Here is a 27,396-nt window from a genome sequence, read left to right on the forward strand (position 1 = left end):
CCCATCTTCACAGTTCAGGGATCTATGAAGTTCTGCCTCGGGCTGCCAAGGACAACTAATAACTCAGGACAATGAGGCATTCAAGGCCTTGGCCAGGAGCCAGTTGGGGTTCCTGCTACTCTGTGTACATCCAGATTCTGACCAGCCAAGAGCACCCTGGCACCCTCTCTCCTGTAGACAGGAAGCACTTAAATTAGGGTGTCTTCAGGGGTGGACCCTGCAGGACCGCCACACCACACAACTCCAGTGGTGCCAGTCAAAACGCATTCTAGCTTATCGACGCCAGTTACCTAGAAAATAACGTGCCTGGGCTCCGGGAGCTGTACAAGGGATGTCTGGACTATATAAGAGATCCAGTCACTAGGATCTTTTTAGATGCAGATTCCAGGCCCACCTGAGCCCCAGTAAACCAGACCCAAAGCAGGGCCCACACCTCTGCACCTTAATGAGTCTCTGTTTCTCCCTCACACAGCACCCAGAGTATCCTTTTATTTTTATTTATTTATTTTGGCCGTGCTGCGTGGCTTGTGGGATCTTAGTTCCCCGACCAGGGATTGAACCCAGGCCCTTGGCAGCAAAAGTGCAGAGTCCTAACCACTGGACCGCCAGGGAATTCCCCAGAGGATCCTTTTAACTCCTAAGCCACTGTCTGCCCATGTCCCACAGGGGCTCTCCAGTGCAAAAGCCAAGTCCTTACAGTGGACTTTAAGACCCGGCATGGTCTTCCCTCCATTACTTCTCTGGGCTTCACTACTTCCCCCTTCTTCACTGTACTCCAGGCACACTGGCCTCCCACTGTTCCTCCATCCCTTGGAGTGGCGGATGGCCAGTATGCATGACCTGAGGGAGGATGGGCATCCCCCAGTCTCCCCCACTAGCCTGTCACTGTGCCTGGAATCCCACCAGAAGGAGAGCACTGTTTCTGGCTTAGCATCACCCTCTCCCTGAGATCCTATTCCAACCCTTGACAGGATTGCGAAGGGGATTCCTATAGACAAAGCTGAGCGGTTGGATGGGACTCTCTCTCCTCAGAGCGTGATTCTCAGCATCAGGAGCACCTGGGGGTGTGTCACACCTGCAGAGGCTGGGTTCCTCCCCTTGCCTTCTGAATCAGAATCCGCGTTTTAACCCCCCACATGATCCATGGGCATATTAACGTTTGAGAAGCTTGGCTTTTGATGACTCTGTGATCCCCTCTCCCCTTCTCAAAGTCCCTGTGATAGGCAGTGCCAAAGTGTAATTTTGGTACTTGCAGTGGGTCCTGCAGTGGGGCTCTGCCTTGCCTGCGTATTAGGATCACCTGGAAAGTTTTGAAAAAATACTGATTCCTAGGCCCTGCCTGCCAGAAACTCTGATTCAATTGGTCTGCACTGGGTCCCAGCACTGGTGGATTTTTTTCTTAAAAGCTCCCTTGTGTGATTCTAAGGTGCGGCCAAGGTTGAGAACCACTGGCCTGTAGAGATTTAAGAAGTTGCCGGGCTTCCCTGGTAGCACCGTGGTTAAGAATCCGCCTGCCAATGCAGGGGACATGGGTTTGAGCTCTGGTCTGGGAAGATCCCACATGCCGCGGAGCAGCTAAGCCTGTGTGCCACAACTACTGAGCCCGCATGCCACAACTACTGAAGCCCGCGCACCCAGAGCCCGTGCTCCACAACAAGAGAAGCCACCTCAATGAGAAGCCCGTGCCCCACAACGAAGAGTAGCTCCCGCTCGCCAGAACTAGAGAAAGCCCACGCGCAGCAACGAAGACCCAACACAGCCAAGAATAAATAAATAAGTTAATTAATTTAAAAAAAAAAGAAAGAAGTTGCAAAAGGGCCCTGAGCTGAATTCAGCCCACAGATGTATTTTGTTTGGCCTGCACAATGTTTAGAAGTAATTTTGAGTTAAGTTTCTCAATAATTTTAAATTGGGAGCTGAAATTTTTCATGAAAAATACCTGGGTTTCTGGCTTCTGAAAAATCAGAAAACCTGGCAACCCTGAGCCTACATTCTGACGGCAGTGATCTCCTGGATCTGGAAGCCAGGCAGGAGTGCCCTAGTGGCCACACCTGGCCACATTCACTTATGCGCTGGCCTCACCTGCCCCGCCCCTGTGGGCCCCCAAGTCTGACACCTGGTTAATGTTCAGCCTGTGCGGAGGGGTGGCTTTCCCTAGGAGGACAGCACAGCAGGAGGAGCGGCCAGCAGGACAGGGGAGGGATGATGAACAGATTTAAAAAGAGGTGGGATTGCCAGCTTTGTGTCCCCTGGGAGCAGATTAGGGATCGCCAAATGATTTCCTTCTAATTCCACCTCTGTTTTCACATTGATGCCAAGAATGTGGACTTAAGCAACTGTGTAACTTGCTCAAGGTTACACACTAAGCAGAACTTGTTCTAGAACCGGAGGCTCCTGACTCCCAGACACAGCATCACACAGCCTAACACATGGCACACTGCCAGCCTGGACTTCAGCCAGGTTGCTTGGCTAGGCCTCAGTTCCTCCAAGTTCACCACAGCCCATTAAACCTTCCCTCCCTTGGCTGGCCATTCCTGTTTTGCTTTCTCCAAGGAGAAAGGCAGTCCTTCAGTCATGCGATTGCCCCTCTGACCTCCCTCTGTGCCCCCAGAAAGCTTGATTTAAGAAGATCACCTTGGTCTTCCCTGGTGGTGCAGTGGTTGAGAGTCCGCCTGCCAATGCAGGGGACGCGGGTTCATGCCCCAGTCCGGGAGGATCCCACATGCCGCGGAGCGGCTGGGCCCGTGAGCCATGGCCGCTGAGCCTGTGTGTCCGGAGCCTGTGCTCCGCAAAAAACAAAAGATCACCCTTTACCTCCTCCCCCGCCATTCCCTTCAGACCCTTCTCCAAGCAGGGGTCCACATCTATTCCAGTTAGCACAGGAAATGCTCCTCTCTTCAAGGACCTTCTCAATCCCACTGCCCTCCTGCCAGCTCCTGGCATCCAGCTTTTCAGATGGAAATCAGTTCCCAGGAAGGTGAGGCTGTCTGTGCAAAGGCTCCCTGGGGCACAGCACTTGAACCCAGCCACAGCTGTTGGGGGTGGGGTGGGATGGGAAGCAGCTCCCCTGAGCATGAGGGGCGAGGCCAAGGGCTTGGCCAGAATGGGCATAGCGGGAAGCCCTGAAGGGCAAGGAAGTGGTGGGGCTCCTCGAGATGAACAGGGATTGCTTCTGTGCCCTGGATGACTGCACTCATAGTTTCTCAGATGCTCCCAGAGGACCAAGAACCTTGACAGTAGGCTGGGGTGGGGGGCAGAAGGGCCAATGCCCTAGGAATCCAGAGGAATGTTCTGCCTCTTTCCTCCACTGTCCAGCTGTGTAATATTGGGTAAGTCTTTAACCTCAGTAGCTTCACCTGTAAAAGAAGAATGACGATGCCTGCTTGACTGAAGGTTTGGGGCTGGGCAGTACCTCAGACTGACAGGCAGGTGAACCTGGGAGTAGGCATGATCTGAAATAGAGCAGTGGCAGTCAGGTTTCCCGGGAGGCCCTTTGGAGGAGGGAGGGGAGTGAGAGGAGAAACTTTTTAAATCTTCATGGAAAGACCTTTACCCAATCTATCTGTGTAGCCTCCACCCATAACTTTGGGGATAAGGAAGGACACTGTGTCAGTGGTACGTGCCTTTTTATCCTCACAGCAGCCTTGAGAAGATGATAAATCCCATTTTACAGATGGGGAAAATGAGGCTAGAGGGTTAAGCGACTTACGCAGGGCCACACAGATAATAAATGGTGGAGACAGAATTCACACCCAGGTCTTTGCATCCACGGCACTGCCCTGCCTGGCCCTCAAAGGCTGGACCACTGAGTTTGTTTCGAATGGTGCCACGTGTACTTGGGCACGGTCCAAAGGTTCCGATGGTGAAAGAAAGAAGTCTGTAGAAGAGGAGGGGGAAGGAAGGAAAAGAGGCTCTGTGATCCAGAATGATTTAAATGAAAAAGACCAGGTGGGGGAATTGAGCACAGGCTTAAGTTAATGCACCAGAATGATGTGGCTGCTAAAGAAAGAAGAAAGGGAGGGGAAAAAAGAAGGAGGAACCGAGAAAAGGTGAGACTGAACTATTCAAAGCCTGGCGCCCACATCAACAGAGCTCATATTTATTGAGCACCTTCTATGTTAGGCACTGTTGTCAGTGCTTTGCTATATGGTAGGCACTATTATTATCCCTATTTTTTAGATGAAGGGAAACTGAGGCACAAAGAGGTTGTATAACTTTCCCAAAGTCACACATACAGTAAATGGCGGTGCTGGACTGTGCAGATTATACAGCCTTGTGCTGAACTCTGCATTGGTCAAAGGGGCTTGATATGACTTGTCGCAGTTCTGGGTCCTATCAGGGAGACTTCAAGAACTGCGAGGACTTCCACAGGAAGGCGGACTCAAGATAGGAATGATACGATAACTAACTTTTATTGAGCTCTTACTCTGAGCCAGGCACTATTCCAAGAGCTTTACACAGAGGAACTGCTTTCATCTTCACAATAACTCTAGGGGATAGACATTATCCCCATTTTACAGATGAAACTGAGGTAAATCACAGGAAGCAAAAAGCCCAAAGAAACCCAGGTGTTTCACCTGCAGAAGGGCAGACTTGAGAGGGTGTCCTCCCTCCCTCCAGCTCTCTGAAGGGCTGTCCTGGGGAAAAGAGAGTGATGTGAAGGCAGAGAACCCACTGCTGGGCATTAGGATGCGGACACCTGCTCAGGTCAGGGTTACACTCAGTGACCTCTAAGGCCCTTCCAGTCCTGAGACTCTGCCAGCCATCTGGGGTAGAGGACAGGCTAGAGGGAGAAGGGAGACTAGGAAGAAGCCTGGTGGGAACCGTTTGCCCAGAGACCCCCAGAATAAACCCCTAATCCCCAATAATGGGAAGAATGGGACGTTCACTCTCTTCCATCTGCCTGGAACCTGGGATCATCATTCATATGACAAAAGTCTATGGTGGTGCCTGACAGGGGTTGGAATGGTGGGAGGGAGATGGCCTCCTACCCAGCTCAACGGACCATTTGTTGGGCATCTACTACATGCTGGGCAGAAACTTTGACGTCCTCTCATTTACTTCCCTAAAAGGCATTTCACAAATGCAGAAACTGAGGCTCAGGTGCAGGTAAGACACTTGCCCAAGGGTAGACATCTGGTGAGCCCCTGGCCAGTTAATTCCAGAGTCAGTGGTCATCTACTGACACATTGTCCCTGCTCTCCTTGCCCTCCTGTGTATCACAGCTGCCTCCATCCCCTTCTCAGGAGGGCCTCGGGGTCCTGGACACCAGACTGGGTGGCTGGGGGTCAGGCTGGGGTGAGACGGGGATGAAGAGTGGCGCTGGGATGGGAGTCACGGGGAGAGGGACACAGAGTTATCGGATGTCGCGGCCAGGGCTGCAGCGGTCAGTGGGTTGTCCTCTACTTTGGAGGGGTGCTCCGTCCCTGCGGAGGGAGTCACAGCTGGGAGGCGACCCGGGAGGCCCAGGCTCGGACGGATGCTGCGGGCAGGGGGCGCTGCTCAGGCAAACGTGTGCCGGGTGCCATGGCGACGGCGCGGCGCGAGCCCCCTCCCTCTGGACGGGGAGGGCGGGCAGCGGGCAACGGGCCGCGGGCAGCAGAGCCGGGAGGGTAGCTGCGCTGCTCGGGAGCCTTCAGCCCCGGCCGCTGCCCGGCCGCCTCCGGGCGGCAAGGGGAGCGAGACCCCGCGCAGGGCTGGGGCCTGCGAGCGCACGCCCCTCCGTGCGCTTCCGCCGGGCCCTGGACCAGAACCGCCAAGCGCAGAGGCAGGGGCGCGTGCCAGCAGCCCAGCGCCGGAGACCCGCTGTCCCCTGCAGGCTCACAGGGGCCTGCTGCCTCCCTCCGTTGGTGACTGTCCCAGAGCGGGCCGGAGTGGGCAACATGGAGGGTGAGTGACCCCGGGGCTGGGACTGGGGGTGGGTGGGTACCGACTAAGGAGCAGTGAGCCAAGAGACAGGAAAGGGACTGGGGGGTCTCATCGGGGGCTGTCCAGAGCCCAACACTGTGACATTGTGTGTATGTGTGTGTGTGACAGACAGACACACGCTGAGAGAGGGAGAGAGAGAAAGACCTAGAGGGCTCCGTAGTGTGTGTGCGTGAATATGTGTGAGAAACTGAGAGAGAGAGGGAGGGGGTAAAAGACCTGGAAGCCTCTGTCCCTGTGTGCATAGGACGCTCCCTCCTGCATGGGCAGGGGATCCTTTGAAACCGGCTGAGGACAGCTTACCTATTAGCTTTAGAGTAATTGCCATCCCTTCCAGCAGGGAAAGTCACAGAGATGGAATTCTACACAAGATCTCAATGCAGAATTTCCCTCCCTGGGAGAAAGGAGAGGGAACTATGGACCTGACCTCCAGGACTTTAAGGGATAGGGACCCCCGGCATAAGGCTGCTTCCTCCAGCCTTACCAGGTGGGGGTCCAGACGCCCCTCTCAGCCAGTGTAGGAAGGGAAACCATATTTGGACAAAGAAACTGGAGGACTGAGGGCTGGTCCACTGGCTTGCTGGGTGTCTTTGGGGTTTTGCCTAAACCTCTCCGTGCTACTGGTTACCCATCTCTTGAATGGAGAAACTTACATTCAGCTGGCTTCACAGAGTGGCTGTGAGGGTAAAATAAGACAAGGTGTGTTGAACAAAATCATACCTGTAAAAGAAGGCTGCTCCAGGAGGTAATAAAACCCAGAAATGCCAAGCAAGGCATTGCAAACACTGCTGGCAAGAGAGAAAAGGGAGTTTTACAGAACATCGTGTGCAGCTGCAGTTGTAGCTTTCCAGTGAGTTAGGGTTGAAAAGTGCACACACACAAGGTACAATGAGAAATGCAGAACCGAAGTGTCAGTGAACGGAAGCCAAGGAAAACTGGTGAAGACAGAGCAAAGAGCTTTCAAAGTCTACGTAAGGATAGCAAATGAACCTGCTCGGGGCTTGGGCATGTGGTGCCCGTAACCTTTACGCACCAGGGAGAGCAGCCAGCGCAGGGCACAGGCAATTTTACTTCAAATGGTGGAAGGAGGAAATTGAAGCCCAAGATAGGTGATTGGATAAGGCGTCAAGCCACATACAATCCAAGCCCAGACAAATGACATCCCAGGGACCTGGAGCCATTTGCAGATGTAATTATTGCCTTAGAGGAAATGACAGGGAATGAAGGAAGTGCCAGAAAACTGAAGATGGGCAAATGTCCTGATTTTCAGAAAGGAAGGAAAGGTAGATTTAAAAAAACCCTAAACTGCTCAGATTGATATTGACCTCTATTATAATTCCAGAATAAATGATCCAACATACAGTGAACACTTAGGAGACAATAAAGCAATCCCACATCTAAGAATTTTCTTCAAAGGCTGCCATCCTGTACGCTTGCAAAGATATGTGCCCAAGCATTCTCATCACACTGCAAAATCGGGAGTCATCCAGATGTCCATAAATTAAGTAAATTAAACAATGAGAACACCTGCAACGGCATGCTGTATAGACATTAAGAACTGTGTTTAGGATTTCATTTAGTGGCACGAAAATATGTTTACTGCCTACTGTGAGTAATTTTTTAAAAAGCAGGTTTTAGAACACATGTTTAGTATGATCCCCTTTATGCAAAATTACATAGGCTTATTATTGGATGTATATGTAAAGTATGTGCAAAGAGATGGTCATTAACATCTTTGGGGGCTCCTGCTTCTGAGAGCACACCCTAAGAGAGCTTATGCCTGGAAGCAGAGGTCAGGAGAGTAAGATGGGAAAGGGAGAAAAGGCAAGAACCAGAACCAGGCATGTGGACGAGCTGGGTTCAGCTATGGGCCAGTAGGGTTCTCTCTCTCTGGTCACCTTCTGAGAAAAGTGCAGAATGCACCTGAGATTTTCGCCACGCAAGACGGGGAGCCGACTGCTGTTTGTTCCTCTCCCCTAGCTGTACTCCCACACGTCTAGGTTGTTCCCGTTGGTGGCTTCAAAGAAAGCAAACCAGAGAGAGCCCTGGTGCAGGCTTGTTGAGGCACTGGAAGTGCAGGGAACTGTCCACCCGGCCAGAATCTTTGGGATGTGTCTGGGAGCATCACAAACGCGTCGGCCACGAGGGTCATCTCTGGGTGTGAAATTTCAGGGATGTTTATTTTACTCTCTTCTTTTGTCGTGCTCCGAACTGCTTTATAGAAAGCACATTGTTTTTTTATAAAAACAAAACAATCTTTTTCAAAAAGAAAGAAAATGATGTAGTGGTCATTAGGAACATATTAGTGCTCACCAAGAACAGATCAGGCTAAACCTACCACATTTCCTCTTTCAGACTGGGTTTCCAAGAGGTAGAAAGATGAATTACGAGATTTCAGCAGGACCCTGCCAAGTTCTCTCATGAGAGCCCTGTGAACTGATGGAGGGTTGCGGGAAGGGGGCTGGAGGACTGATGGCGGGGCTTTCATTAAGACTTTAATGCAGCTTAGAGGTCCCTCGGACTCTGACCTTGACATGACGTTAAGTAATTTAGAGGGAAAATAAAAGGCATGCTCATCAAATCTGTGGATAAGAGCCATGACACCCACATGGCAACAGTTCAAGATTTAAATGAAGGGTATCTGAACATTCTGGAATGCTGGATCAAAACCAAGAAAGTGAAATGTAAATGGAAGTGAAATGCAAAGTCCTGAATTTAGGTCCCCCCCAAAATCAATTGCATACATTTCAAATAGGGGAGATCTGGTTTGTAACCTTGAGGAAAGTTTCTGGGGAGATCAAAATGGATTGACAGTGAGATAGGTCTAGAATCCTGCTTGCTGAAGAGACACTGAGATGTTCAGGGTGGGAAAAATGGCAGGGAGAGGGGGATGACCTTGGGGACAGGTGCCCATTCTTGTTCTGTGTGGCTTCAGGGAGCAGAACTGGGGCAGGTGGGGACAAGTTACAGTAAGACAACTCAACTCAACAACAGGAAGAACCTTCTGTCCCTCAGAGTTGGCCTAGAAGCTGTGTGCTTACCAGGTCTCATTGAGCAAAGGGTCATGGACTGGCCGGATTACTGACTGGAGGGCAGAAGGAGGTATTCTTGGGTGGCTGGCCCCAAAATAGGATCTGGGTGGTCTCTGAGGGCTTGCAGACAGACACCGCAGTCTGCCCAGCCTCCTGCAGAGCTGCTGGGGTCAGTGGGCAGTAGTCCCCCTCAGGCCTTCCACCCTGGGCCTGGGCTGCGTGGTATGCTGTGCAGTGAGACAGCAGAGGACAGCAGTCCCCACCCCACTCCCAGCCCAGCCCCAGTCTAGCGGCGTCCTCAGAGCCCCTGGAAGCCTCCACAGCTGCCTGCCCGGCCTGGGAGCTCCGTGGCTGAGGGAGGCCAGAGGCTGGGAGGATGTCTGCTCACACTGCCTGGTGATGGGTGACTTGTGGGGAAGTGGCCCATGCGGGGGAAGGTCACTGGAGAGAGGAGGGGAGAGGAGCAAGCTAGCTGGTGTCCCTCCAGCACAGGACACAGAAGCTTCTTGGAAGTCCAGGTGGGTTCTGCTTTTCCGTGCCCCCAGAAATGCTGCCAGAGACACTGTCAGAGTTGAGAACCACTGAAGTAGTGAGTATTTTAATCATATTTATCAGTTTCCTACTGATTAGAATGGTTAAAACTCAGTTTAGTGAAAAGGAAAATAAGAGTCGCTTAAAACACCCGCTGTGAATATACACTGTTAACGTTTTTTTGTTTATTTTTCGTCATTTGTTTGGAATGACACACACACACTTTTATACGCAATACAGTTTATAATGCGTGTACATACTATTTTGTAAGCATTTCAACCTTGGCCAGTATTTTCCCTCACACCATCAGAACTTGTTCTATTCCTTAGGTGAATCCCTAGAAGTGGAACGCCTGGCTCCGGGTGTGAGTCTGGTGTCAGGGTGCTGAATGGATGTGCCCCAGTTGCAAAGGCTGAGCGGATGTGTGTCTCTCCAACGCCCCACAGTGCACAGCCACCCTCTGGCGTCACTGAGCGCTTTTCCTCTCTGTGAATCTGATTGATGGAAAGCTTACCCCTGTGTTCTTTTAAAATTGCATTTCTCTGATTACAAAAGAACTTCTTTGTCTCATGTGTTCATTAGTCATTTGTACTGTGTTGTGTTGTGTTCTTCTGTGGGTCCCCAGTGGCTCATGGCCCAGGCTGTGTTCACCCAGGAGGCTTTTGGGAAGTGGGTGCTGAATGGTGAACCCAGGTCTCTAGTCTGGGGCTGAGCTCCTAGGTGGTGGTACCGGGACAGACAAGCAGGTGGCTATAACGATGAAGGTATTAGTGGGAGAGCTGTGAACTCAGAGGCGTACCCAGACGGATTCTGTGCTCAGGAACTTCATTTTGGTGTTGATTTATCTTTCAGGCTCTGCAGGGAGGCCCACACTAAAAGTATTATAAAAATATCATGCTCAGATTCATTGTGCAGTTTAATGCTGTCAGTAGGGCTGCTGCTGGGCTAACACGTATTGAGTGCCATGTGTCCCATATTTCGCCGAGTTCTCTTCTTACGTTATCTCACTCTTTTCAGTAAGTGTGAGCTTATCTCCATTTTGCCAGTGAAGACTTTGGTTTCCAGAGGGGTGATGACTTACCCGAGGTCATAGCCAGGAATTGTGTGTTTCCACTTTAAAGATGAGAACAATAAGTTCCCACATAGATGAGGCGATGTCTTAGTCAGCTTGCGCTGCTATAACAAAATACCATAGACTGGGTGGTTTATAAACAACTGAAATTTACTTCTTACCGTTCTGGCGGTTGGGAAGTCCAAGATCAAGGGGCCAATCCAGTGTCTGGTGAGAACCCGCTTCTTAGTTCACACACGGGCTCCCTGTGTCCTTAGGTGGTGGAAGGGGCAAGGGAACTCTCTGAGATCTCTTTTATAAAGGCACTAATCCCATTCATGAGAGCTTTCCCTCATGACCTAATTACAGTTGACCCTTGAAAAACACGGGTCTGAACTGCGCTGGTCCACTTATACCCAGATATTGTTTTTTGGTAGATGTGTACTACAGTACTGAACGATCTGTGGCTCGTTGAATCCGTGGATGTGGACCCACAGATACGGAGGGCCGACTGTAAAGTTCTATTCGGATTTTCGACTGCACAGGGGTCCGAGCCCCTAACCACCCCATGTGTTGTTCAAGGGTCAACTATACCTCCCAAAGGCCCTACTTCCAAATACCATCACACTGGGGAAAAGGTTATAGCATATGAATTTTGAGGGGACACAGATATTCCATCTATTGCCTGAAGTCACCAGGAAGGAGAGCCGGGATTTCCCAGTCTGTGTGCATCCACTACCTTCAGGGTATTTGGTCCAACTCCTTTATCTGTGGTTCCCAGACTGGAGTGTCCATCAGAATCACCTGGAGGATGCGTTAAAACAGAGATACCTGGTTTCTGGTTCCCTAGATCGGGGGTGATTCCTGAGAATCTGCATTTCTAGCAAGTTCCTGGCGAAGCTGATGCTGCTGGCAGGGGACCACACACTGAGAACCAGTGCACCCCCATCTTCTCTCTGGCCCCAAACTTTCAGTGGCTCACAGCTTGGTCTCTGAGATCATCAGAATGCCCCGGAGATAACCATTATTATACCCTGAGACCTCCAGGAAGCTCCCCGAGTAGAGGAATGGCTCAATTGGGTTCAGCGGATGAAATTTTCACAGGCTGTATGTAGTGTATCCACAAAGGCACCAGGCAGATCCCAGGAAGGACGAGGCCAGTTGTTAATGAGGTCTCCGGCTGCTGGCTTGGGGCCCAGGTCGGGTGGGAGGCCTGCCTGCCTCCAACCCATCTCACCACAGGCCAGGGGAGTTGCCAGGAATAGGAAGCAGTTTTTCCTCCTTGAGAATAAATGCCAGAAACTGGCCTAAGTATAGAGACTGATGCTCAGGCTCAGGGTCCAGGGATGGGCAGGGTTGCTCCCAGACTTCTCAGGGCCAAATGAAAGGCAATGGGGGAAACAGGCAGACTAGAGTTTAGCTGGGCAGGTTCTGGCAATTCCCTCTACCCATCCACACCCACAGATTTCCCCAAGTCATGCGGGTTGATTTTGAGGCTCATCAAGGGTGAGCTATCTAGGGAGGCTCCCAGCAGACTCTGTGATGGGGGGTTCTTTCCAGAGGACCCTGGAGAAGGCCTTCCAACACCAGAAATGCCAGCCTTGAGCAGGACCCTGTCACCTGATGTCAGGATTTGTCTTTCCTTCCTTTTTCTCCTCATACAAATATTTATCCATTCAACAACCATTTAGTAAAGCATTTACAGTTGTCAGGCCCTGACGAGATGCTGGGGATATGACCACCAACGAAAGAGTGAAGATCCCCTGCTCTCCAGGACCTGACTTTCAAAGGTGGAGGAAAAAACCAATAAACCTGGAAACAAATAAAATATCGGCAGATTGAAGAAAATAAGCAGGATGCTGTGAGAGATAATAATGGGGCACCTAAATTAAATAGAGTAATCGGGTACAGGCTTCTCCGAGAAGACAATGTTTAATTGACAGCTAAAGGAGGGGAAGAGGCAGAGGGAATCGAAAGAGATAAAGGCGTTGAGATTGGAAAGAGCAAGAATGTGTTGGGGGCATCACGAGGTGACCAGAGCACAAAGGGCAAAGGGGAGAGTAGCAGGGGGGGAGGCCAGTGATGACAATAGGAATCAGACCATGCAGTAAAGAGTTTGGATTGTATTCGAGATGCAATGAGGAGTCTAGGCAATAATTGTTAGTGGCTCCTGCTGAAAACATTGGTGAAAAGCTAATGGGGAACTTGACAGTGGAGGGATCAGGCTGACATCAGCTAAGCCCACTGATCAACCTTAGCGTTAAGAAAGAGACCACCTAGGGCTTCCCTGGTGGCGCAGTGGTTGAGAGTCCGCCTGCCGATGCAGGGGATACGGGTTCGTGCCCTGGTCCGGGAAGATCCCACATGCCGTGGAGCACCTGGGCCCGTGAGCCATGGCTGCTGAGCCTGCACGTCCGGAGCCTGTGCTCCGCAATGGGAGAGGCCACAACAGTGAGAGGCCCGCGTATCACAAAAAAAAAAAAAAAAAAAAAAAAAAAAAAAAAGCCCAGTCTAGCCTCTTGGAAGATGAGAGGCCACATGGAGGGGAACTAAGACACCATAGCACCAACCACCAGCCTTGTGAGGGAGGTTATCTTGGACCTGCCAGCCCCAGCTGAGCCATCAGATGACCACAGCTGCATGAGTGATCCCATGAGAGACCTGCAGAAGGGCCACTCAGATTCCTAAGCCACAGTGCCATGTCACGAGATTTTGGGGTGGTTCACCACATAATATGGAATAGAAACAGAAACCTTGTTCGGATCCTCACTCAAACAAACCAATTATTTAAAAAATTCTGTAACAATGAGGGAATTTTGAATGCTGGATAACTGATAATACTGTGACATAATGGTTAATTTTGTTAGGTGTGATAATGATACTGGGTTATGGATTTTTCTTGAGTCCTAATTTTTAGAGATACAATCTGAAATATTTATGAATGAAAGGAAGTGATGTGATTGTGCCCCAGAATAATCCAAAGAGAGGTGTGGGTATGGATGAAACAGAATTGGCCTTGAGCTGGTAATTGTTGAAGGCGGATGATGTATACATGGGCGTTCTTTATACTCTTCTCTCTTGTCATGGTTCATTAAACTATATACTCTTGTATATATTCACTATTACATTCTCTCTTGTACATGTTTGACATATTAAAATAAAGATGTTTGGGTACAACTGGCTGCACCTGGAGGGCCTAAGCAGGGGAATATCATTTCCTCTTCTCACTGTGCACCCAAAACTTCCAGCTTCTCCCCCTCCACCGGCAGTCCCTCCACCCCCCTCCTGAGTGCCCCGCTGCACCTGCTGGTCCCTGTTGTCCCCACTGTGCCAGGTCATCGGCCTGTGCTCCCCCAGGGTCTTTCTAGCCTCCAGGTCCCAAGCCTCTGGCCGTCCTCCAGGCCAGTGGCTGAGCTCTGGATGCAACAGAAGATTCCCCTAAAGACTCCTCATCTCCTGGAACAGGCCACATTCAGTCCCAGAGGAAGGCAGGAGGAGAGTTTACAAGACGACATCATGAGTCACCATAACTAGGGACTTCCCAGAAGAGCTGTGGTTGGACACTCAGCCGCTCCCTTCCATACGTGTCTAGAGAGACACACACTGAAGCCTGGGATGAATTAGAGACACACGGAGCAGGGCCAACTCTGTTGCAGACTCCTGTGTCCCCTTGAGCGAGTCTGGGAACCCCTCTGATCCCAGTTCTCCCATTTCAAATGGGGCTAATACCTAACCTGTTTACCTCACGGGGTAACGGGGAGGGTTAGATCAAATAATAGACACGGAAGCGCTTTGTTAAATGCTGTGCAAATGAGGCAGCTGATACCGCCATGGGAGGAGGTAAAGGATGGGTGGTGGCCTTGGCTTCGGATGGTCTTCCGGAGAATTTAACGTGTGCTTTCTTTGATCCTCAGCCCTGGTTCAGAGTCCCCTTTCGCTCTCTCTCCCTCTATGGCCTTCTTGCCTTCCCCAACTAAAGTTCTGTGGACATGATGATGAGGGATAGCAAAGATTTTGAGGGTCTAATAGTTAGGATCCCAGAAGAAAACAAGTGGTGCACTCAGAAAGGATTTAACAGAAGAGAGTTTAATAGAGAGACTTTACAGTGGGTAGTGGAAGGCAGGAGAACCAGCATGGGATGGTGACTCACCCAGCAACTGGCAGTCACAGGAAGCGGTCAGTGCAGAGAGGGAACGGTGTCACTGTGGCTCTGCGAGAGCTGGAGCCATGGGAGAGGAGTCACCCAGCAGGAGCTGTGCCCATAAAGACAGCCCCACAGGAGACCTGGGCCAGGCAGGGACGGAGTCAGGAGATGAATACCCTGACTTCTCTCTCCTCCATTCCTTCAAGCTCCTTCAGTGCCTCCCATTGGCTGAACCCAGTCAAAAACCAGAGGGCAGGGAATAGAATCTAAAAAAGAGTGGATATATGTATACGTATAACTGACTCCCTTTGCTGTACAGCAGAAACTAACACAACCTTGTAAATCAACTATACACCAGTAAACAAACAAACAAGCAAACAGCCCAGAGCGCAAGGGAACTTGGGTCCTACAGTCCTGATGTAATGTAGTCCTGAGAAGTCAGCCTCTGGGGCAGAGAGCAGGGCTGAGAAGGATGGAGGCTAGATGGGGCAGAGGGGGATTGTCTGCAAATGGAGAAGAGCCAACATTGGGAAATGAGGTGAGTGGTGGACAAGACGGGGTGGGAGGTGTGAGATCAGGGTTTGAGTGGCTGTGGGGTAGAAGTCTTGCGTCAGTGCATCCAATTGCAGTTGGAGTTGAGTACATGATCTGGGTATTAGGGCAGGGGCAGGGTTTGGAGCGCAGAAGGATCTCACCAGCGGTGAGAAGTGAGTCATCTCTTCTTCGCCTGGGGTCCTGACCCGTGTGCTCCTTTGCTCCTAGGGAAGCCCTCCCAGCCTTCCAACAGCAGCCGGCCCCCATGCCAGAATGGGAGTGATGCCGAGGCCAACACTACTGCAAACCTCACCTTCTCCTCCTACTACCAGCACTCCTCCCTGGTGGCTGCCGTGTTCATTGTGGCCTACGCGCTCATCTTCCTCCTCTGCATGGTGGGCAACACCCTGGTCTGCTTCATTGTGCTCAAGAACCGGCACATGTGCACCGTCACCAACATGTTTATCCTCAACCTGGCCGTCAGCGACCTGCTGGTGGGCATTTTCTGCATGCCCACCACCCTCGTGGACAACCTCATCACTGGTGAGTGGAAGCACTAGAGGCAGCAGGAGTACCCCTACCCCTGAAATCATGGCTGGCCTGGTCTCTTGGCCGAGATGCCATTGTCTCAAAATCTCAGGACAGCCTTGTGGCTGAGGGATTCGACTAGAAATAACAGATGTAATGAGTTAATCATTTTCTATGTTCCAGGCATTGTGTGATTTACTCTTCCTGCATGATCTTAACTAATCCTCACGACAACCCAATGAAGTATGCGTTATCGTTACCCCCAATGTATGGATGAGAAAACGGATGCGCAGAGTGATTAAGGGGCAGGTCTGTAGTTTACACAGCTAAGCGTCAAGTCCCACATTCACACATCTATATTTCTAACCACTACACTGTTCAATCCTACTCTCCCAGGTAGCTCCCTTGGGCAGAACTAGAGCCAGCGGGAAGAAGCTGGAGGGAGGCAGGTTTCCTCTGAATAGGACCTAAAAACTTATTTGAGTTGTTTTCCAACGAAAGAGTGTTCTCTCGTACAGGTATTGTGCTCCCTGTCACTGGGAGTGTCTAAGTAGGGACTGGCTGGCTGTTTAGCAGGGATTTTGTAGAAGGGATCCAAGCAGAACTAGACCAGCCGACCGCTAAATTCCTGCCTATCATCCTGCAAATAGCAGAAGGATCCTACCGTCATCTATTCTCTCTCCTGTGATTTGCCTTTCTTACTTCAGAATAAGCCTCCACAGACTAACTGGTGGGAAGGACTAGTTTCCAGAGCTGTGGAGACCCCTAGAGGTCTGTGCCTGCAGGTTCTGAGCTCAGAGCTCCCAGGAACTCAGGATTCAAATGGACAGCCCCATATGGAGTGACTTAGCGGACTTGAGGCTGGGGGACTAGCAGCCTATGTTTCTGTAGGTTCCAGGACCCAGAAAGTGGAGCCGGGGCTGCCAGCTTCCCGTCGGCTGTACCGGCTGTGCCTGGTGGGATCTTTAATCACAGCTGAATCCCAGGTTCTTTCAGGGCTGCTGAACAGAAACTGCATCCTTCTTCCCAAAACACATAGGCAAACATATGCATGCATGCACACACGTGCAGAGGTGCACACACATACAGGCGCACGCACGCACACACACACCAGTTAACAATGATATGGTGAGGTCACTAGTGGGTTAAGGTGGTGTCTGCCGGTCCTTTTCACATGTGTAGATTTAAAAAATTGTTTAAATTGACAACACATTCACATGGTTCAATGGTCAAAAGCTAACAAAAGGTATCCAGTGAAAAGTGCTCCTTCCACTTCTGTGCTCTGGCCTTCCAGCTCTCTCCTGGGAGGGAACCGATGCTGCCCGTGTCTTGTATGTCTTCCCCAAAATACTTTGTGTAAGTACAAGCACTTTCCAAAAATATTTTATATAAGTACAAGCAAATTAAGGAAATGCTAACTTTCTAACCAGTCAGTTCTGCACCTTTACTTTTTCCCTGCTTAAAAATGTAATTTGTAAATAGGATTCGTTAAAATTAACTTACATAGAGTAAGTTACTCCATACTAATAAATGAAAGAGGTTTTTATTCTTTTTTTACAACTGTTTAGAATTCCATTGTATAGATGTACTACAATTTATTTAACCAATCTCTTTTTGATGGGTATTTACGTTGTTTCTAATAGAATCTTCTGCAAGAAAAGAAAACTTCACATAGCTTTTCTTTCTTTGTCTTTGTTTCTGTTTTTTTGAATTCAGGTGCAGAGAGTTGAATTATTCGCATCCACTGTTCCTGGCACTATGTGACTTCACTGTGTTGGGAAGCCCCTTGTGTATCTTTATTCATTCCCTTCTGTACCCTTACCCCACTCCAAACCCCCTCCCCCACTGACAGGCAAACATTCTATTAAATGTAATGTTTGTGATTTGCATGCATTCTTACAAAATGTGCATCGTACATGTGTGCATGTTTTACATTTAAATATTTTGTTAAGGTATAATTTAACATACAAAAACCCCACCCTTTTTAGTGTACAGTTCCACAAGTTTTGACAAACATATACAGTCATGTAGTTACAATCAAGATATAGAACAACTTCATTGTCCCCCAAAACTCCCCCTTGTTCCTTTGTAGTTGCTGCTTCCCTCTGCTCCCTGGCACCATTGATCTGTTTTCCTGTAGGGACAGAAAATATCGTTTTGCCTTTGCAAGAATATTATATAAATGGAATCATACAGTATGTAGCCTTTTGAATCTGGGTGTGTTTTGTTTTGCTTTCTTTTACTTTCTATTTTGAAATAATTTTAGATAGATGTACTGAAAAGTTGCAAAAATGGTAGAGTGTTCCTGTATACTCTTCACATACCTTCCCTTAATGTTATTATTATTTTCTTTTTTCTGGAGGAGATTAAGCTTTTATTTCTTTTAAATTTATTTTATTTATATTTTATACAGCAGGTTCTTATTAGTTATCTATTTTATACATATTAGTGTATATATGTCAATCCCAACCTTCCAATTCATCCCACCACCCGCCCCCCACCCCCTGCTTTCCTTGCTTGGTGTCCATACCTGTGTTTTCTACATCTGTGTCTCTATTTCTGCCTTGCAAACTGGTTCATCTGTACCATTTTTCTAGATTCCACGTATATGCATTAATATACGATATTTGTTTTTCTCTTTCTGACTTACTTCACTCTGTATGACAGTCTCTAGGTCCATCCACGTTTGTACAAATGACCCAATTTCATTCCTTTTTATGGCTGAGTAATATCCCATTGTATATATGTACTACATCTTCTTTATCCATTCCTCTGTTGATGGACACAGGTTGCTTCCATGACCTGGCTATTGTAAATAGTGCTGCAATGAACATTGGGGTGCATGTGTCTTTTTAAAAATAATTAATTAATTAATTATTGGCTGTGTTGGGTCTTCGTTGCTTCACACCGGTTTTCTCTAGTTGCGGTGAGCAGGGGCTACTCTTCTTTGTGGTGTGCGGGCTTCTCATTGCAGTGGCTTCTCTTGTTGAGGAGTACGGGCTCTAGGCACGAAGGCTTCAGTAGTTGTGGCATGTGGGCTCAGTAGTTGTGGCTCGTGGGCTCTAGAGGGCAGGCTCAGTAGTTGTGGCGCATGGGCTTAGTTGCTCCCCGACATGTGGGATCTTCCCGGACCAGGGCTTGAACCCGTGTCCGCTGCATTAGCAGGTGGATTCTTAACCACTGCTCCACCAGGGAAGACCTGGGGTGCATGTGTCATTTTGAATTATGGCTTTCTCTGGGTATATGCCCAGTAGTGGGATCGCTGGATCATATGGTAGTTCTATTTTTAGTTTTTTAAGGAACCTCCATACTGTTCTCCATAGTGGCTGTATCAATTTACATTCCCACCAACAGTGCATGAGGGTTTCCTTTTCTCCACACCCTCTCCAGCATTTGTTGTTTGTTAGATTTTCTGATGATGCCCATTCTAACTGCCCTTAATGTTAATATCCTAAATAACCATAGTATAATGATTGAAACCTGGAAATTAGCATTGATACAATACTATTAACTCATCTGCATACTTTATTTGAATTTCACTCCTTTCCCCACAAAGGAGTCCCCTGGAGTCCTTTTCTAGTCCAGGATCCAACTGAGGGCCATACATTGTATCTGTTTTTTGTTCGTTTGTTTTCTCCAACCTGTGACTGTTCCTTGGTTCTGGACTTTCCTGACCTTGACGTGTTTGAAGAATACTGATCAGTTATTCTGCAGAAACCCCAGAAACTTGGGTTTGCCTTATGTTTTCTTACAATTAGATTTAGTTTATGCATATTTGATGAGAATACTACAGAAGACATACTGATAAGGCACGCACTATCAATACGTATTAATGGTGGTGTTGATGTTGATCACTTTGTTAATGTGGTGTCTGCCAGATTTTTCCATTATAAAGCTACCATTTTTCCCTTTATAATTAATAAGTATCTCATAGGGAGATACTTTGAGACTACGCAAATGCCTTGTTTCTCACTATCCTTTTACTCACTAAGAGCATCCATTGGATGGTTCCTGCCTGCAACAGTTATTACTGTTATATTTCCTCAGTGTTGATCTTCTACTTAACATCATTCCCCCTACATTTATTTTACTCTATGGGTTATAACCCAGCTTTACCATTATTTTGTTGCTTAAATTGCCCCCAGTTTTGACTATTGGGAGCTCTTTCAATTTGGCTCCTGTGTCCTTTTGACATGCCACCATGGACTTTTTTTAGTCTCTCCTTACTTTCTGGCACCATAAAGAGTTCCAGGCTCACCTTGTATGTTCCCTGCTCCAGCCGTGGAATCAATCAACAATTTCTCTAAGAAGGTCTGGTTCCTTATATTGGAGAATGACATTTAGAAACCAAGACCTCGGCACTAGATGTGACCGTTGGCACTGGGGTTTCATTGCTTCTAGGCCCTCTCGAGGGACAGAGCCAGGAAATATATGTGTGCTAACACACACATACTTAACATGTGCATCTTTATTTCTATATCTATCCATCTGTATGTATATTGGAAACTATTATGCCTCTGATTCCAATCTAATATTACGGGATCATTTTAACTTTCCTCTTTTCCTCGCCTGTAACTTCTTTCTCTAACAGTGAGAAATCTAACTCTACTTATCCACAATATATTTACTTATTTGTTCCATCTTGGTATACACATAAGGTAGATTCAGTATTGCTAACCCATACCCTTGTGAGAGACACATTTATTGATGAGAGTGTAGTGTACGTGTATAGTTCTTTTTGTAATCTTATAGTATACGGTCAAAATACTGTTTTCCAAAGTTACCGAGGTTAGTTTCTTGCTTCCCCATTCCCCTTCAGTGTGGTTATTTTATTCATTTGTAATGCATTTAGGTTCATTTGTTATTGTTTGTGTCCCACTTTGGGTTTCCCCCACATCCTGATGTTAATTAACTTATTTTTTGAAGATGTGAAACATTGCCATAATTCTAAGGAGTCAGATCCATACAAAAAGATATACTCGGAGGAGGGTCACTCCTCTGTCATCTCTACTACCCGTTCTTCCTCATTCTTACCGCCTCCCTGTATAGGTAGCCAATCTCATTATTTTCTGATCTACCTTCCTATACTTCCTTTGTACAAATAAGCAGATAAGTGTATATTTTCCTATATCCCCTTCTTTCTTACATGAAGGGTAATATACTATAGATACTCTTTGCACTGTGCTTTTTGCATTTAGCAGTATATTTTGAAAACCTCTTCATATCAGTTCATAGAGTTCTTCCTTATTCTTTTTTACAGCTGTATAATACTCTTCTGTGTGGATGTACCATAGTTTATTCAACAACTTCTTTATATGGGCATTTAGATTGTTTCTGATATTTTGCAATTACAACAATGCTACAATGAATAACTCTGTGCATATGTATTTTGTGTCATCAGAGGTGTATATTCAGGATAGAGTGAGATTGTCAGGTCAAAAGATAAGTGCAGAGGTTAGGCATCGCCTAGTTCCCCTCCAGAAGGACTGTATCGGTTTTCATTCCCACCACCGATGTCTGAGAGCTCCTATTTCTCCACAGCAAATACCATTTGCATTTTTTAAATTATGAATGAGGTTTGAACATTTTTTTCATGTCTATCAGGCTGCTGTCTACAGCGATCTTGACTTTCCATGACATTTAAACTCCCTGGCACCCAGACCAAACTCACCACTAATCCATAGTGATTTAGGGACAAAGAGACTGTAAGTCGATTAGTCTCCCCCTCAGTTTCACATCTGTAAAAAGGAGAGAATAATGGGGCTGCTGTGAGGATTGAGTGAGCCAGTGCTCGGCATCTAGTAAGTGTGCAGGAAGAAAATCAACATGGGGGAGGCCGCTGGTGAAAGAAGACCCCAGCCTTGGAAGATGACTCCTGTCTGCAGGCATAGCAGACAAGAACAAGGTGGGCCCCCCCGCCCTGCCCCCAGGCCTAAAGGGGCAGAAACACTAAGCAGTTACCAACACACGGCCTCAGGTAGCCAAGATGTGGACCTGGCTACTAGTCCTGAGAGCAGGTGGGACCCAGATCTCATGAGAAAGCAGAAGCTTGGGGATCAGAGTGAGGACATCAGGTAGGAGGGGCTAGAGCTGCTTATACCTCCCCCTGCCTGACAGTCAGGCTTGATCTGTCCTAGTGGTTCTCAACTTTGACTGCCACTCAAATCTCCTGGGTAGATTTGGAAAATACGGCTGTCTGGTGTGAGCCTGGGCACTGGTCCTTTTCCAAGTTCTCCATTGATTCTAGTGAGCAGCCAGGGCTGAGAACCACTGACCTAGAACCTGGAACAGGGCTATGGGAGCAGAAAGCCAGGCAGGGCTGGATGGATCTAAAGTTCATGGAGAGAAATCGCTGGTCAGTATAAAGACTGTCTCTAATAGGACTGTCCACGGTGGTATTGGCTGCTCGGTTCCTCACTCCTGGAAGTGTGTAAGCAGAGGCAGGATGATGACCTGGCAGGACATGGAGGAAAGATGCAAGCCAGAGGAGACTGGCCCCGATGGCCGGAGGTCTCTGGCTCTCTGCGAATGAGGCATCTCTCACTCTGGTGGCTTCTGTCATTGCAGGGTGGCCCTTCGACAACGCCACATGCAAGATGAGCGGCTTGGTGCAGGGCATGTCCGTGTCAGCTTCTGTTTTCACACTGGTGGCCATTGCCGTGGAAAGGTGAGAAGGTTCCTGTCTGGTTATCCCGGGCCTGGCACTAGGCCAAGCTGCTGTCTCCACTTCTGGGCCTGCCAGGAGGCCGGGGCTGCTCTGTGGTCGGTGGGGCTGAATCCTGAGCCACAGAGGCAAGGGTTGTGGGGCTGGCTGCCTTCTAGACTTGGGGGACTGCAGAGGACACTGCCACCTCCTTCTGGAAGGCCCGGAGGCAGCTCCTGAGGAGGTTTAAGAGGGATTCCTGGGCCCTAAGAGGAGCTTGGGGGCAGTCCTTGTTTCCTGAGCAGCAGGCCTCCTTGCAGGTCCCTGATTCCCCATCTCCACTGTGTCCAGCTACTTCTGGTCTTTCCGCCTCAGATTCCATCAGATTCTCTGATAAGCATGGGTCTGCTAATGGAATGGAGCCAGGGACCAAGGAGGCTTTCTTTGCAGGCAACACATCTGACCCAACTGCAGTAGGTCCTCCTCTCCATCCTCCCTCTCAGTGAGCCCTTTCAATAAGGGCTCACTCCAGGCACTTCCCCCAGGGCAAGGGAGGCAGGCAGGTAAGCTGGAGGGCTGCCTAGCTGCATGACCTTGGTTAAGTCAATTAACTGCTCTGAGTCTCAGTCTTCTCATCTGTAAAATGGTAAATATCCTACAGGGTGGCTGGGAGGCTTCAGTGAACTTCTGTTTGTAAAGCTGATACACACCACCTGGCACAGAGACCAAATGTCAGCTGTTAATATTATTCTATTTCTTCCTTACATCCACACCCTCCTCCTTGTCTGCTTCCCAACATGGGCACCTACTGGCTCCACCCTTTCTAGAATCTAGTGCCTTCATCCTCTCTCCACTTTGGCCCTCATCAAACCCAGTCTTCTGTGACCCAGTGAAGTAGGCAGCTGGGGAGATAGAACTGGGTTCCTGTCTGCAAGGCCACTGGTGGTGGGGGAAGTCCTCCTTCACTGACCTTCATTTTGTTGTCATCGTTAACGATAGGTGAGTGTGCAGTGTCTCCCAGTAGTGTTTGGACTATTCTTCAAGTTCCTGTCTCCTCCAGGAAGCCTTCCTGGTCTGCCCCAGGATTCCCCTCCATCCATTAAGTGCTATTGCACTTACAGCCAGTACTACGTGCTTTAAGAATTATTTGTTCTCTGGCAATTCCTTAAGTATGTGATGCTATGAGACCAGTAGGCCAGAGTCAGGTAGGTTGAGAAAACAAGTCTTGAGATTGGCTGTGGGGAAAGTAGAAAGTGTTGTCAGGCCGGGGAAAGGGTGGGGAGTCGGGAGAGCAGGACACAGTTTGCTGAAGTAGAAAGAGCAACATGGCTGGGAGTCAGCTCTAGGCCTGTGTTCTAGTCTAGGTTCAGCTCCTAAACTGCCCCATGACTTCCTTAGACTAATCAGATTGGCATCCTCGACCAGGAGAACTGGGCACAGGTATTTTTTTAAATGCTTCAGGAGAGCCTAATGCACAGTGAGGGTTTCCGGCTGCAGGTTTATACGGCACAGCGGAGCAACACAAATCTGGGCTCAAGGCTGGTCCTTGCTACTTGCTAGCTGTGTGACCTTGAGCCAGTTACTTATCACCTCTGAATCCCAGTTTCCTCAGATGTAAATTAAGGGTGTAATAATAATCACTGCTGAGACATCCTAATGAGGAAATGGTGCAGGTCTGTCCTAATTCTGTGGAGGCACTGTTGGAAGGACGCTGGCCAAGGTGACATAGGGACAACCTGTCATGTAGACTCTACACCTGAACCCCCAAGATTTTCTGGAGAAGCCATAAACAGCTAAAAATTGTTTTCTCTGATACACCTACCCGATCGGCCTACTCAAGGACAGAATGTGCGGACTTATAGCTCTGCAACCTGTGAATAGCCACTGGACTCCTTGCCCAGCCTGTAGGGCCTTCCTACCGCCCCGTGGCTTACCTCTCCAAACAGCTAGACCCAACCATTCGGGGATGGCAACCATGCCTTTGGGCCCTAGCAGCAGCAGCTGAACTGACCAAACAAACTCAAACTGACTCTGGCCCACCCACTCACTAACCGTGTTTTCCTCCCACCGGCTGGTCGACCTCCTAGGCCACAAGTCTCTCTCCCTCCTGGGCCCCTCCCGCATCCAGGAGTTCCACCTACTGTTCATTGAAAACCCAGCTATTTCTCTTGATCTCTCCCCTCACCTGAACCCGGCTTCCCTCCTGCCCATCTCTGGCACCGGGGGTTTTCTATCCCATTCCTGCCCTCATGTCATAGAAGCCTTCAAACCACCAAGAGAGAGACTCTTTGACACCCCTCTTTCAAACCCGGACCGCACCCTCTTTGTAGCATGCTCGCTCCCTGTTTTCTTAGGTTCCTTCGCAGGCGCGTGGAGGAAGTCTCTCGGGTGGCCACAAACCAAATGCTCCTCGGCCCTTACAACTTGCTTCCTACAGAACCCCCCACTGGTCTCCCCTAAGCCTTGGACCTCTGGTCGCCCGACTCCCTTTTCGACGCCCCCATTCAGCATGAAGTAGCCAGAGATCAGAACGCCGCCCCATTACACCAAAGATGTCGGGCTGTAAGGCCAACTGGCCCGAGGCAGGGGAACACAATCAGATTCACAGGTTGCATCAGACCGAAACTCTCCGGACCACCCAGTTCCAGAAGCTGACCTGGGGACTTTGCACCCGGCCCAGCCTTCCCGCCTTTCGAGGGGCGGGACTAACGGCCCCCCAGGATACCCGAAAAGACCACCAAATAAGGAATACCCTGCGCCTTCCCAGATTCACCACACCCCTTTCCCTTCTTCCCCTATAAAATCTTGCCCAACCCTCGCCCGGGTGCGACTTCTCTGGCCCCTTTCTCTCGGACCAGTGAACCTCGCCCTGGATCGCTCCCTAATAAAGCTCACTTGAAGCTTTCCTGTTTCGCGGTGCCCTTTGTTAAGATCCGACCTTACACCTGCCAGCTAATGTTTATCCCCCGAAGTGCACAAACAGGATTCAGCTCTTGTAAAACCCTCCTTTTGCCTTTGTTGCGTGGCTACTCAGCCGAGGAGCTGACTCCCCAACAGGTGAGAAACCAGTTTGCTTGCAAACGAACTTAATTAACATCTGAGCCTTCTTTGATGCCACCTAAGGTGCAAGGTCGAAGGTGGAGTGCCCCTACCCCGCTCCCAGCCCTCCGCCCTCAATCGGGGATGGCTCTCATCCGTGGGGCCACTGGACCCCTGGGACCCGCCCAGACCCCCGCTTCTCTTTCCTCCGTCGCCGCAGGTTTCGCTGCATCGTGCACCCTTTCCGCGAGAAGCTGACCCTGCGGAAGGCGCTGGTCACCATCGCGGTCATCTGGGCCCTGGCCCTGCTCATCATGTGCCCCTCGGCCGTCACGCTGACCGTCACGCGCGAGGAGCACCACTTCATGGTGGACGCCCGCAACCGCTCTTACCCGCTCTACTCGTGCTGGGAGGCCTGGCCCGAGAAGGGCATGCGCAGGGTCTACACGGCCGTGCTCTTCTCGCACATCTACGTGGCGCCGCTGGCGCTGATCGTGGTCATGTACGCGCGCATCGCCCGCAAGCTGTGCAAGGCCCCGGGGCCCGCGCGCACCGGCGAGGAGGCGGCCGGGGAGGGCGGCCGCGGCGCCCGGCGCAGGGCCCGGGTGGTGCACATGCTGGTCATGGTGGCGCTGTTCTTCACGCTGTCCTGGCTGCCTCTCTGGGCCCTGCTGCTGCTCATCGACTACGGGCAGCTGAGCGAGCCGCAGCTGCACCTGGTCACCGTCTACGCCTTCCCCTTAGCCCACTGGCTGGCCTTCTTCAACAGCAGCGCCAACCCCATCATCTACGGCTACTTCAACGAGAACTTCCGCCGCGGCTTCCAGGCCGCCTTCCGCGCCCAGCTCTGCCCGCCGCCGTGGGGGAGCCACCGGGAGGCGTCCCAGCGGGCTCCTGCGCACGCAGGTCTTCGTGGAGGTGCAGCCCAGCGACTCGGGCCTAACCTCCGAGTCGGGCTCGAGCAGCGGGGCCCCCAGGCCCGGCCGCCTCCAGCTGCACAGTGGCCACGTGGCCCCCCCTGGCTTGGCCGCCGAGGGTCCCGGCTTTTCCCATACACCCCTCACCATACCAGCCTGGGGCGTTTGAGTGGGACATGGAGGGCCGGCCCCTGAACCCGAGGGCCCCGGCTGGACACGTGACACCCAGGCATGCTAGCGGCCTGGTGTGGTGTTAGCAGAGGGTACCATGTGCCTCCCTCTCAAATACAAGGCAGTGAGCAGTTAGTTGCTAGTGGAATCTTCTTTGCCACCTCCCCCCACAGACAGAGGCAAAGGAGGGTAAGGGGAGAGGAGCCTTGTTCCCCGAAAACCCTTCTGTGTGGTAGAAGCCACCGGCATCATCTCACTGAATTCTCAAAACGCTTTCACAATAGGGGTTTTTCATCCCCCTTCTGAAGACGTGAAACTGAGGCTAGAAGAGATGCGGTTAGCCCAGTCTCAGCTGGAAACCCTGCAGGAGTCTGTGTGCCTCCAGTGCCTGATGGTTTTGACCATCTCCAGCTGTCTCCAGAAGGACCCCCGGAAGGTGAACACAGTGAAGAGTGTAAATCCTAATTAGGCAGCTGGGAAGAAGCGAAAAGCAAGGCTGGCCTGTCCATCGGATGCTTGGTGTCCACGTCCTGGTGTCCTGTATGTATGATTGAAGCCACTCCCCTGATCCCTTCCCAGAACATAGTGTGTTCTGTGTAGCTTTGTCTTGTTTGTTCCAGGAAGTGTCCAGGGCCATTCTCTTCTCCCCAAAGTACCATTTACAGAACGTCATGTCTGAGCAGCTGCGGAACTAGCCCTGGGGAGCCTGCATCAGTTTCAGGCACTCTGGGTCTGAGCCCAGAGAAGGGTGGGTCTCTGTCCTCCCTCCTCTACCCATAGGGGCCACCGCCATCACGGCGGCCCAGGTGAGAGCTCACAGTGCGACAGGCAGCTGCAAGGCCACAAGAAGCATCAGTTTATTTATTCATGGACAGGAGGAA

General features: G+C 50.0%; 1 protein-coding gene across 1 annotated transcript; it reads left to right on the plus strand.

The window, feature by feature from the left end:
* The first annotated feature begins 5,479 nt into the window (after positions 1 to 5,479).
* Positions 5,480 to 26,513, plus strand: NPFFR1 (neuropeptide FF receptor 1). Its single transcript, XM_060033485.1, is given in 5 exon segments — positions 5,480 to 5,849; positions 15,392 to 15,760; positions 22,313 to 22,412; positions 25,648 to 26,307; positions 26,309 to 26,513. Coding segments are annotated over 5 exon segments (1,704 nt in total).
* The last annotated feature ends 883 nt before the right edge of the window (positions 26,514 to 27,396 follow it).

This window comes from Delphinus delphis, chromosome 16 (assembly GCF_949987515.2).
Source record: "Delphinus delphis chromosome 16, mDelDel1.2, whole genome shotgun sequence".
NCBI classification, from domain to species: domain Eukaryota; kingdom Metazoa; phylum Chordata; class Mammalia; order Artiodactyla; family Delphinidae; genus Delphinus; species Delphinus delphis.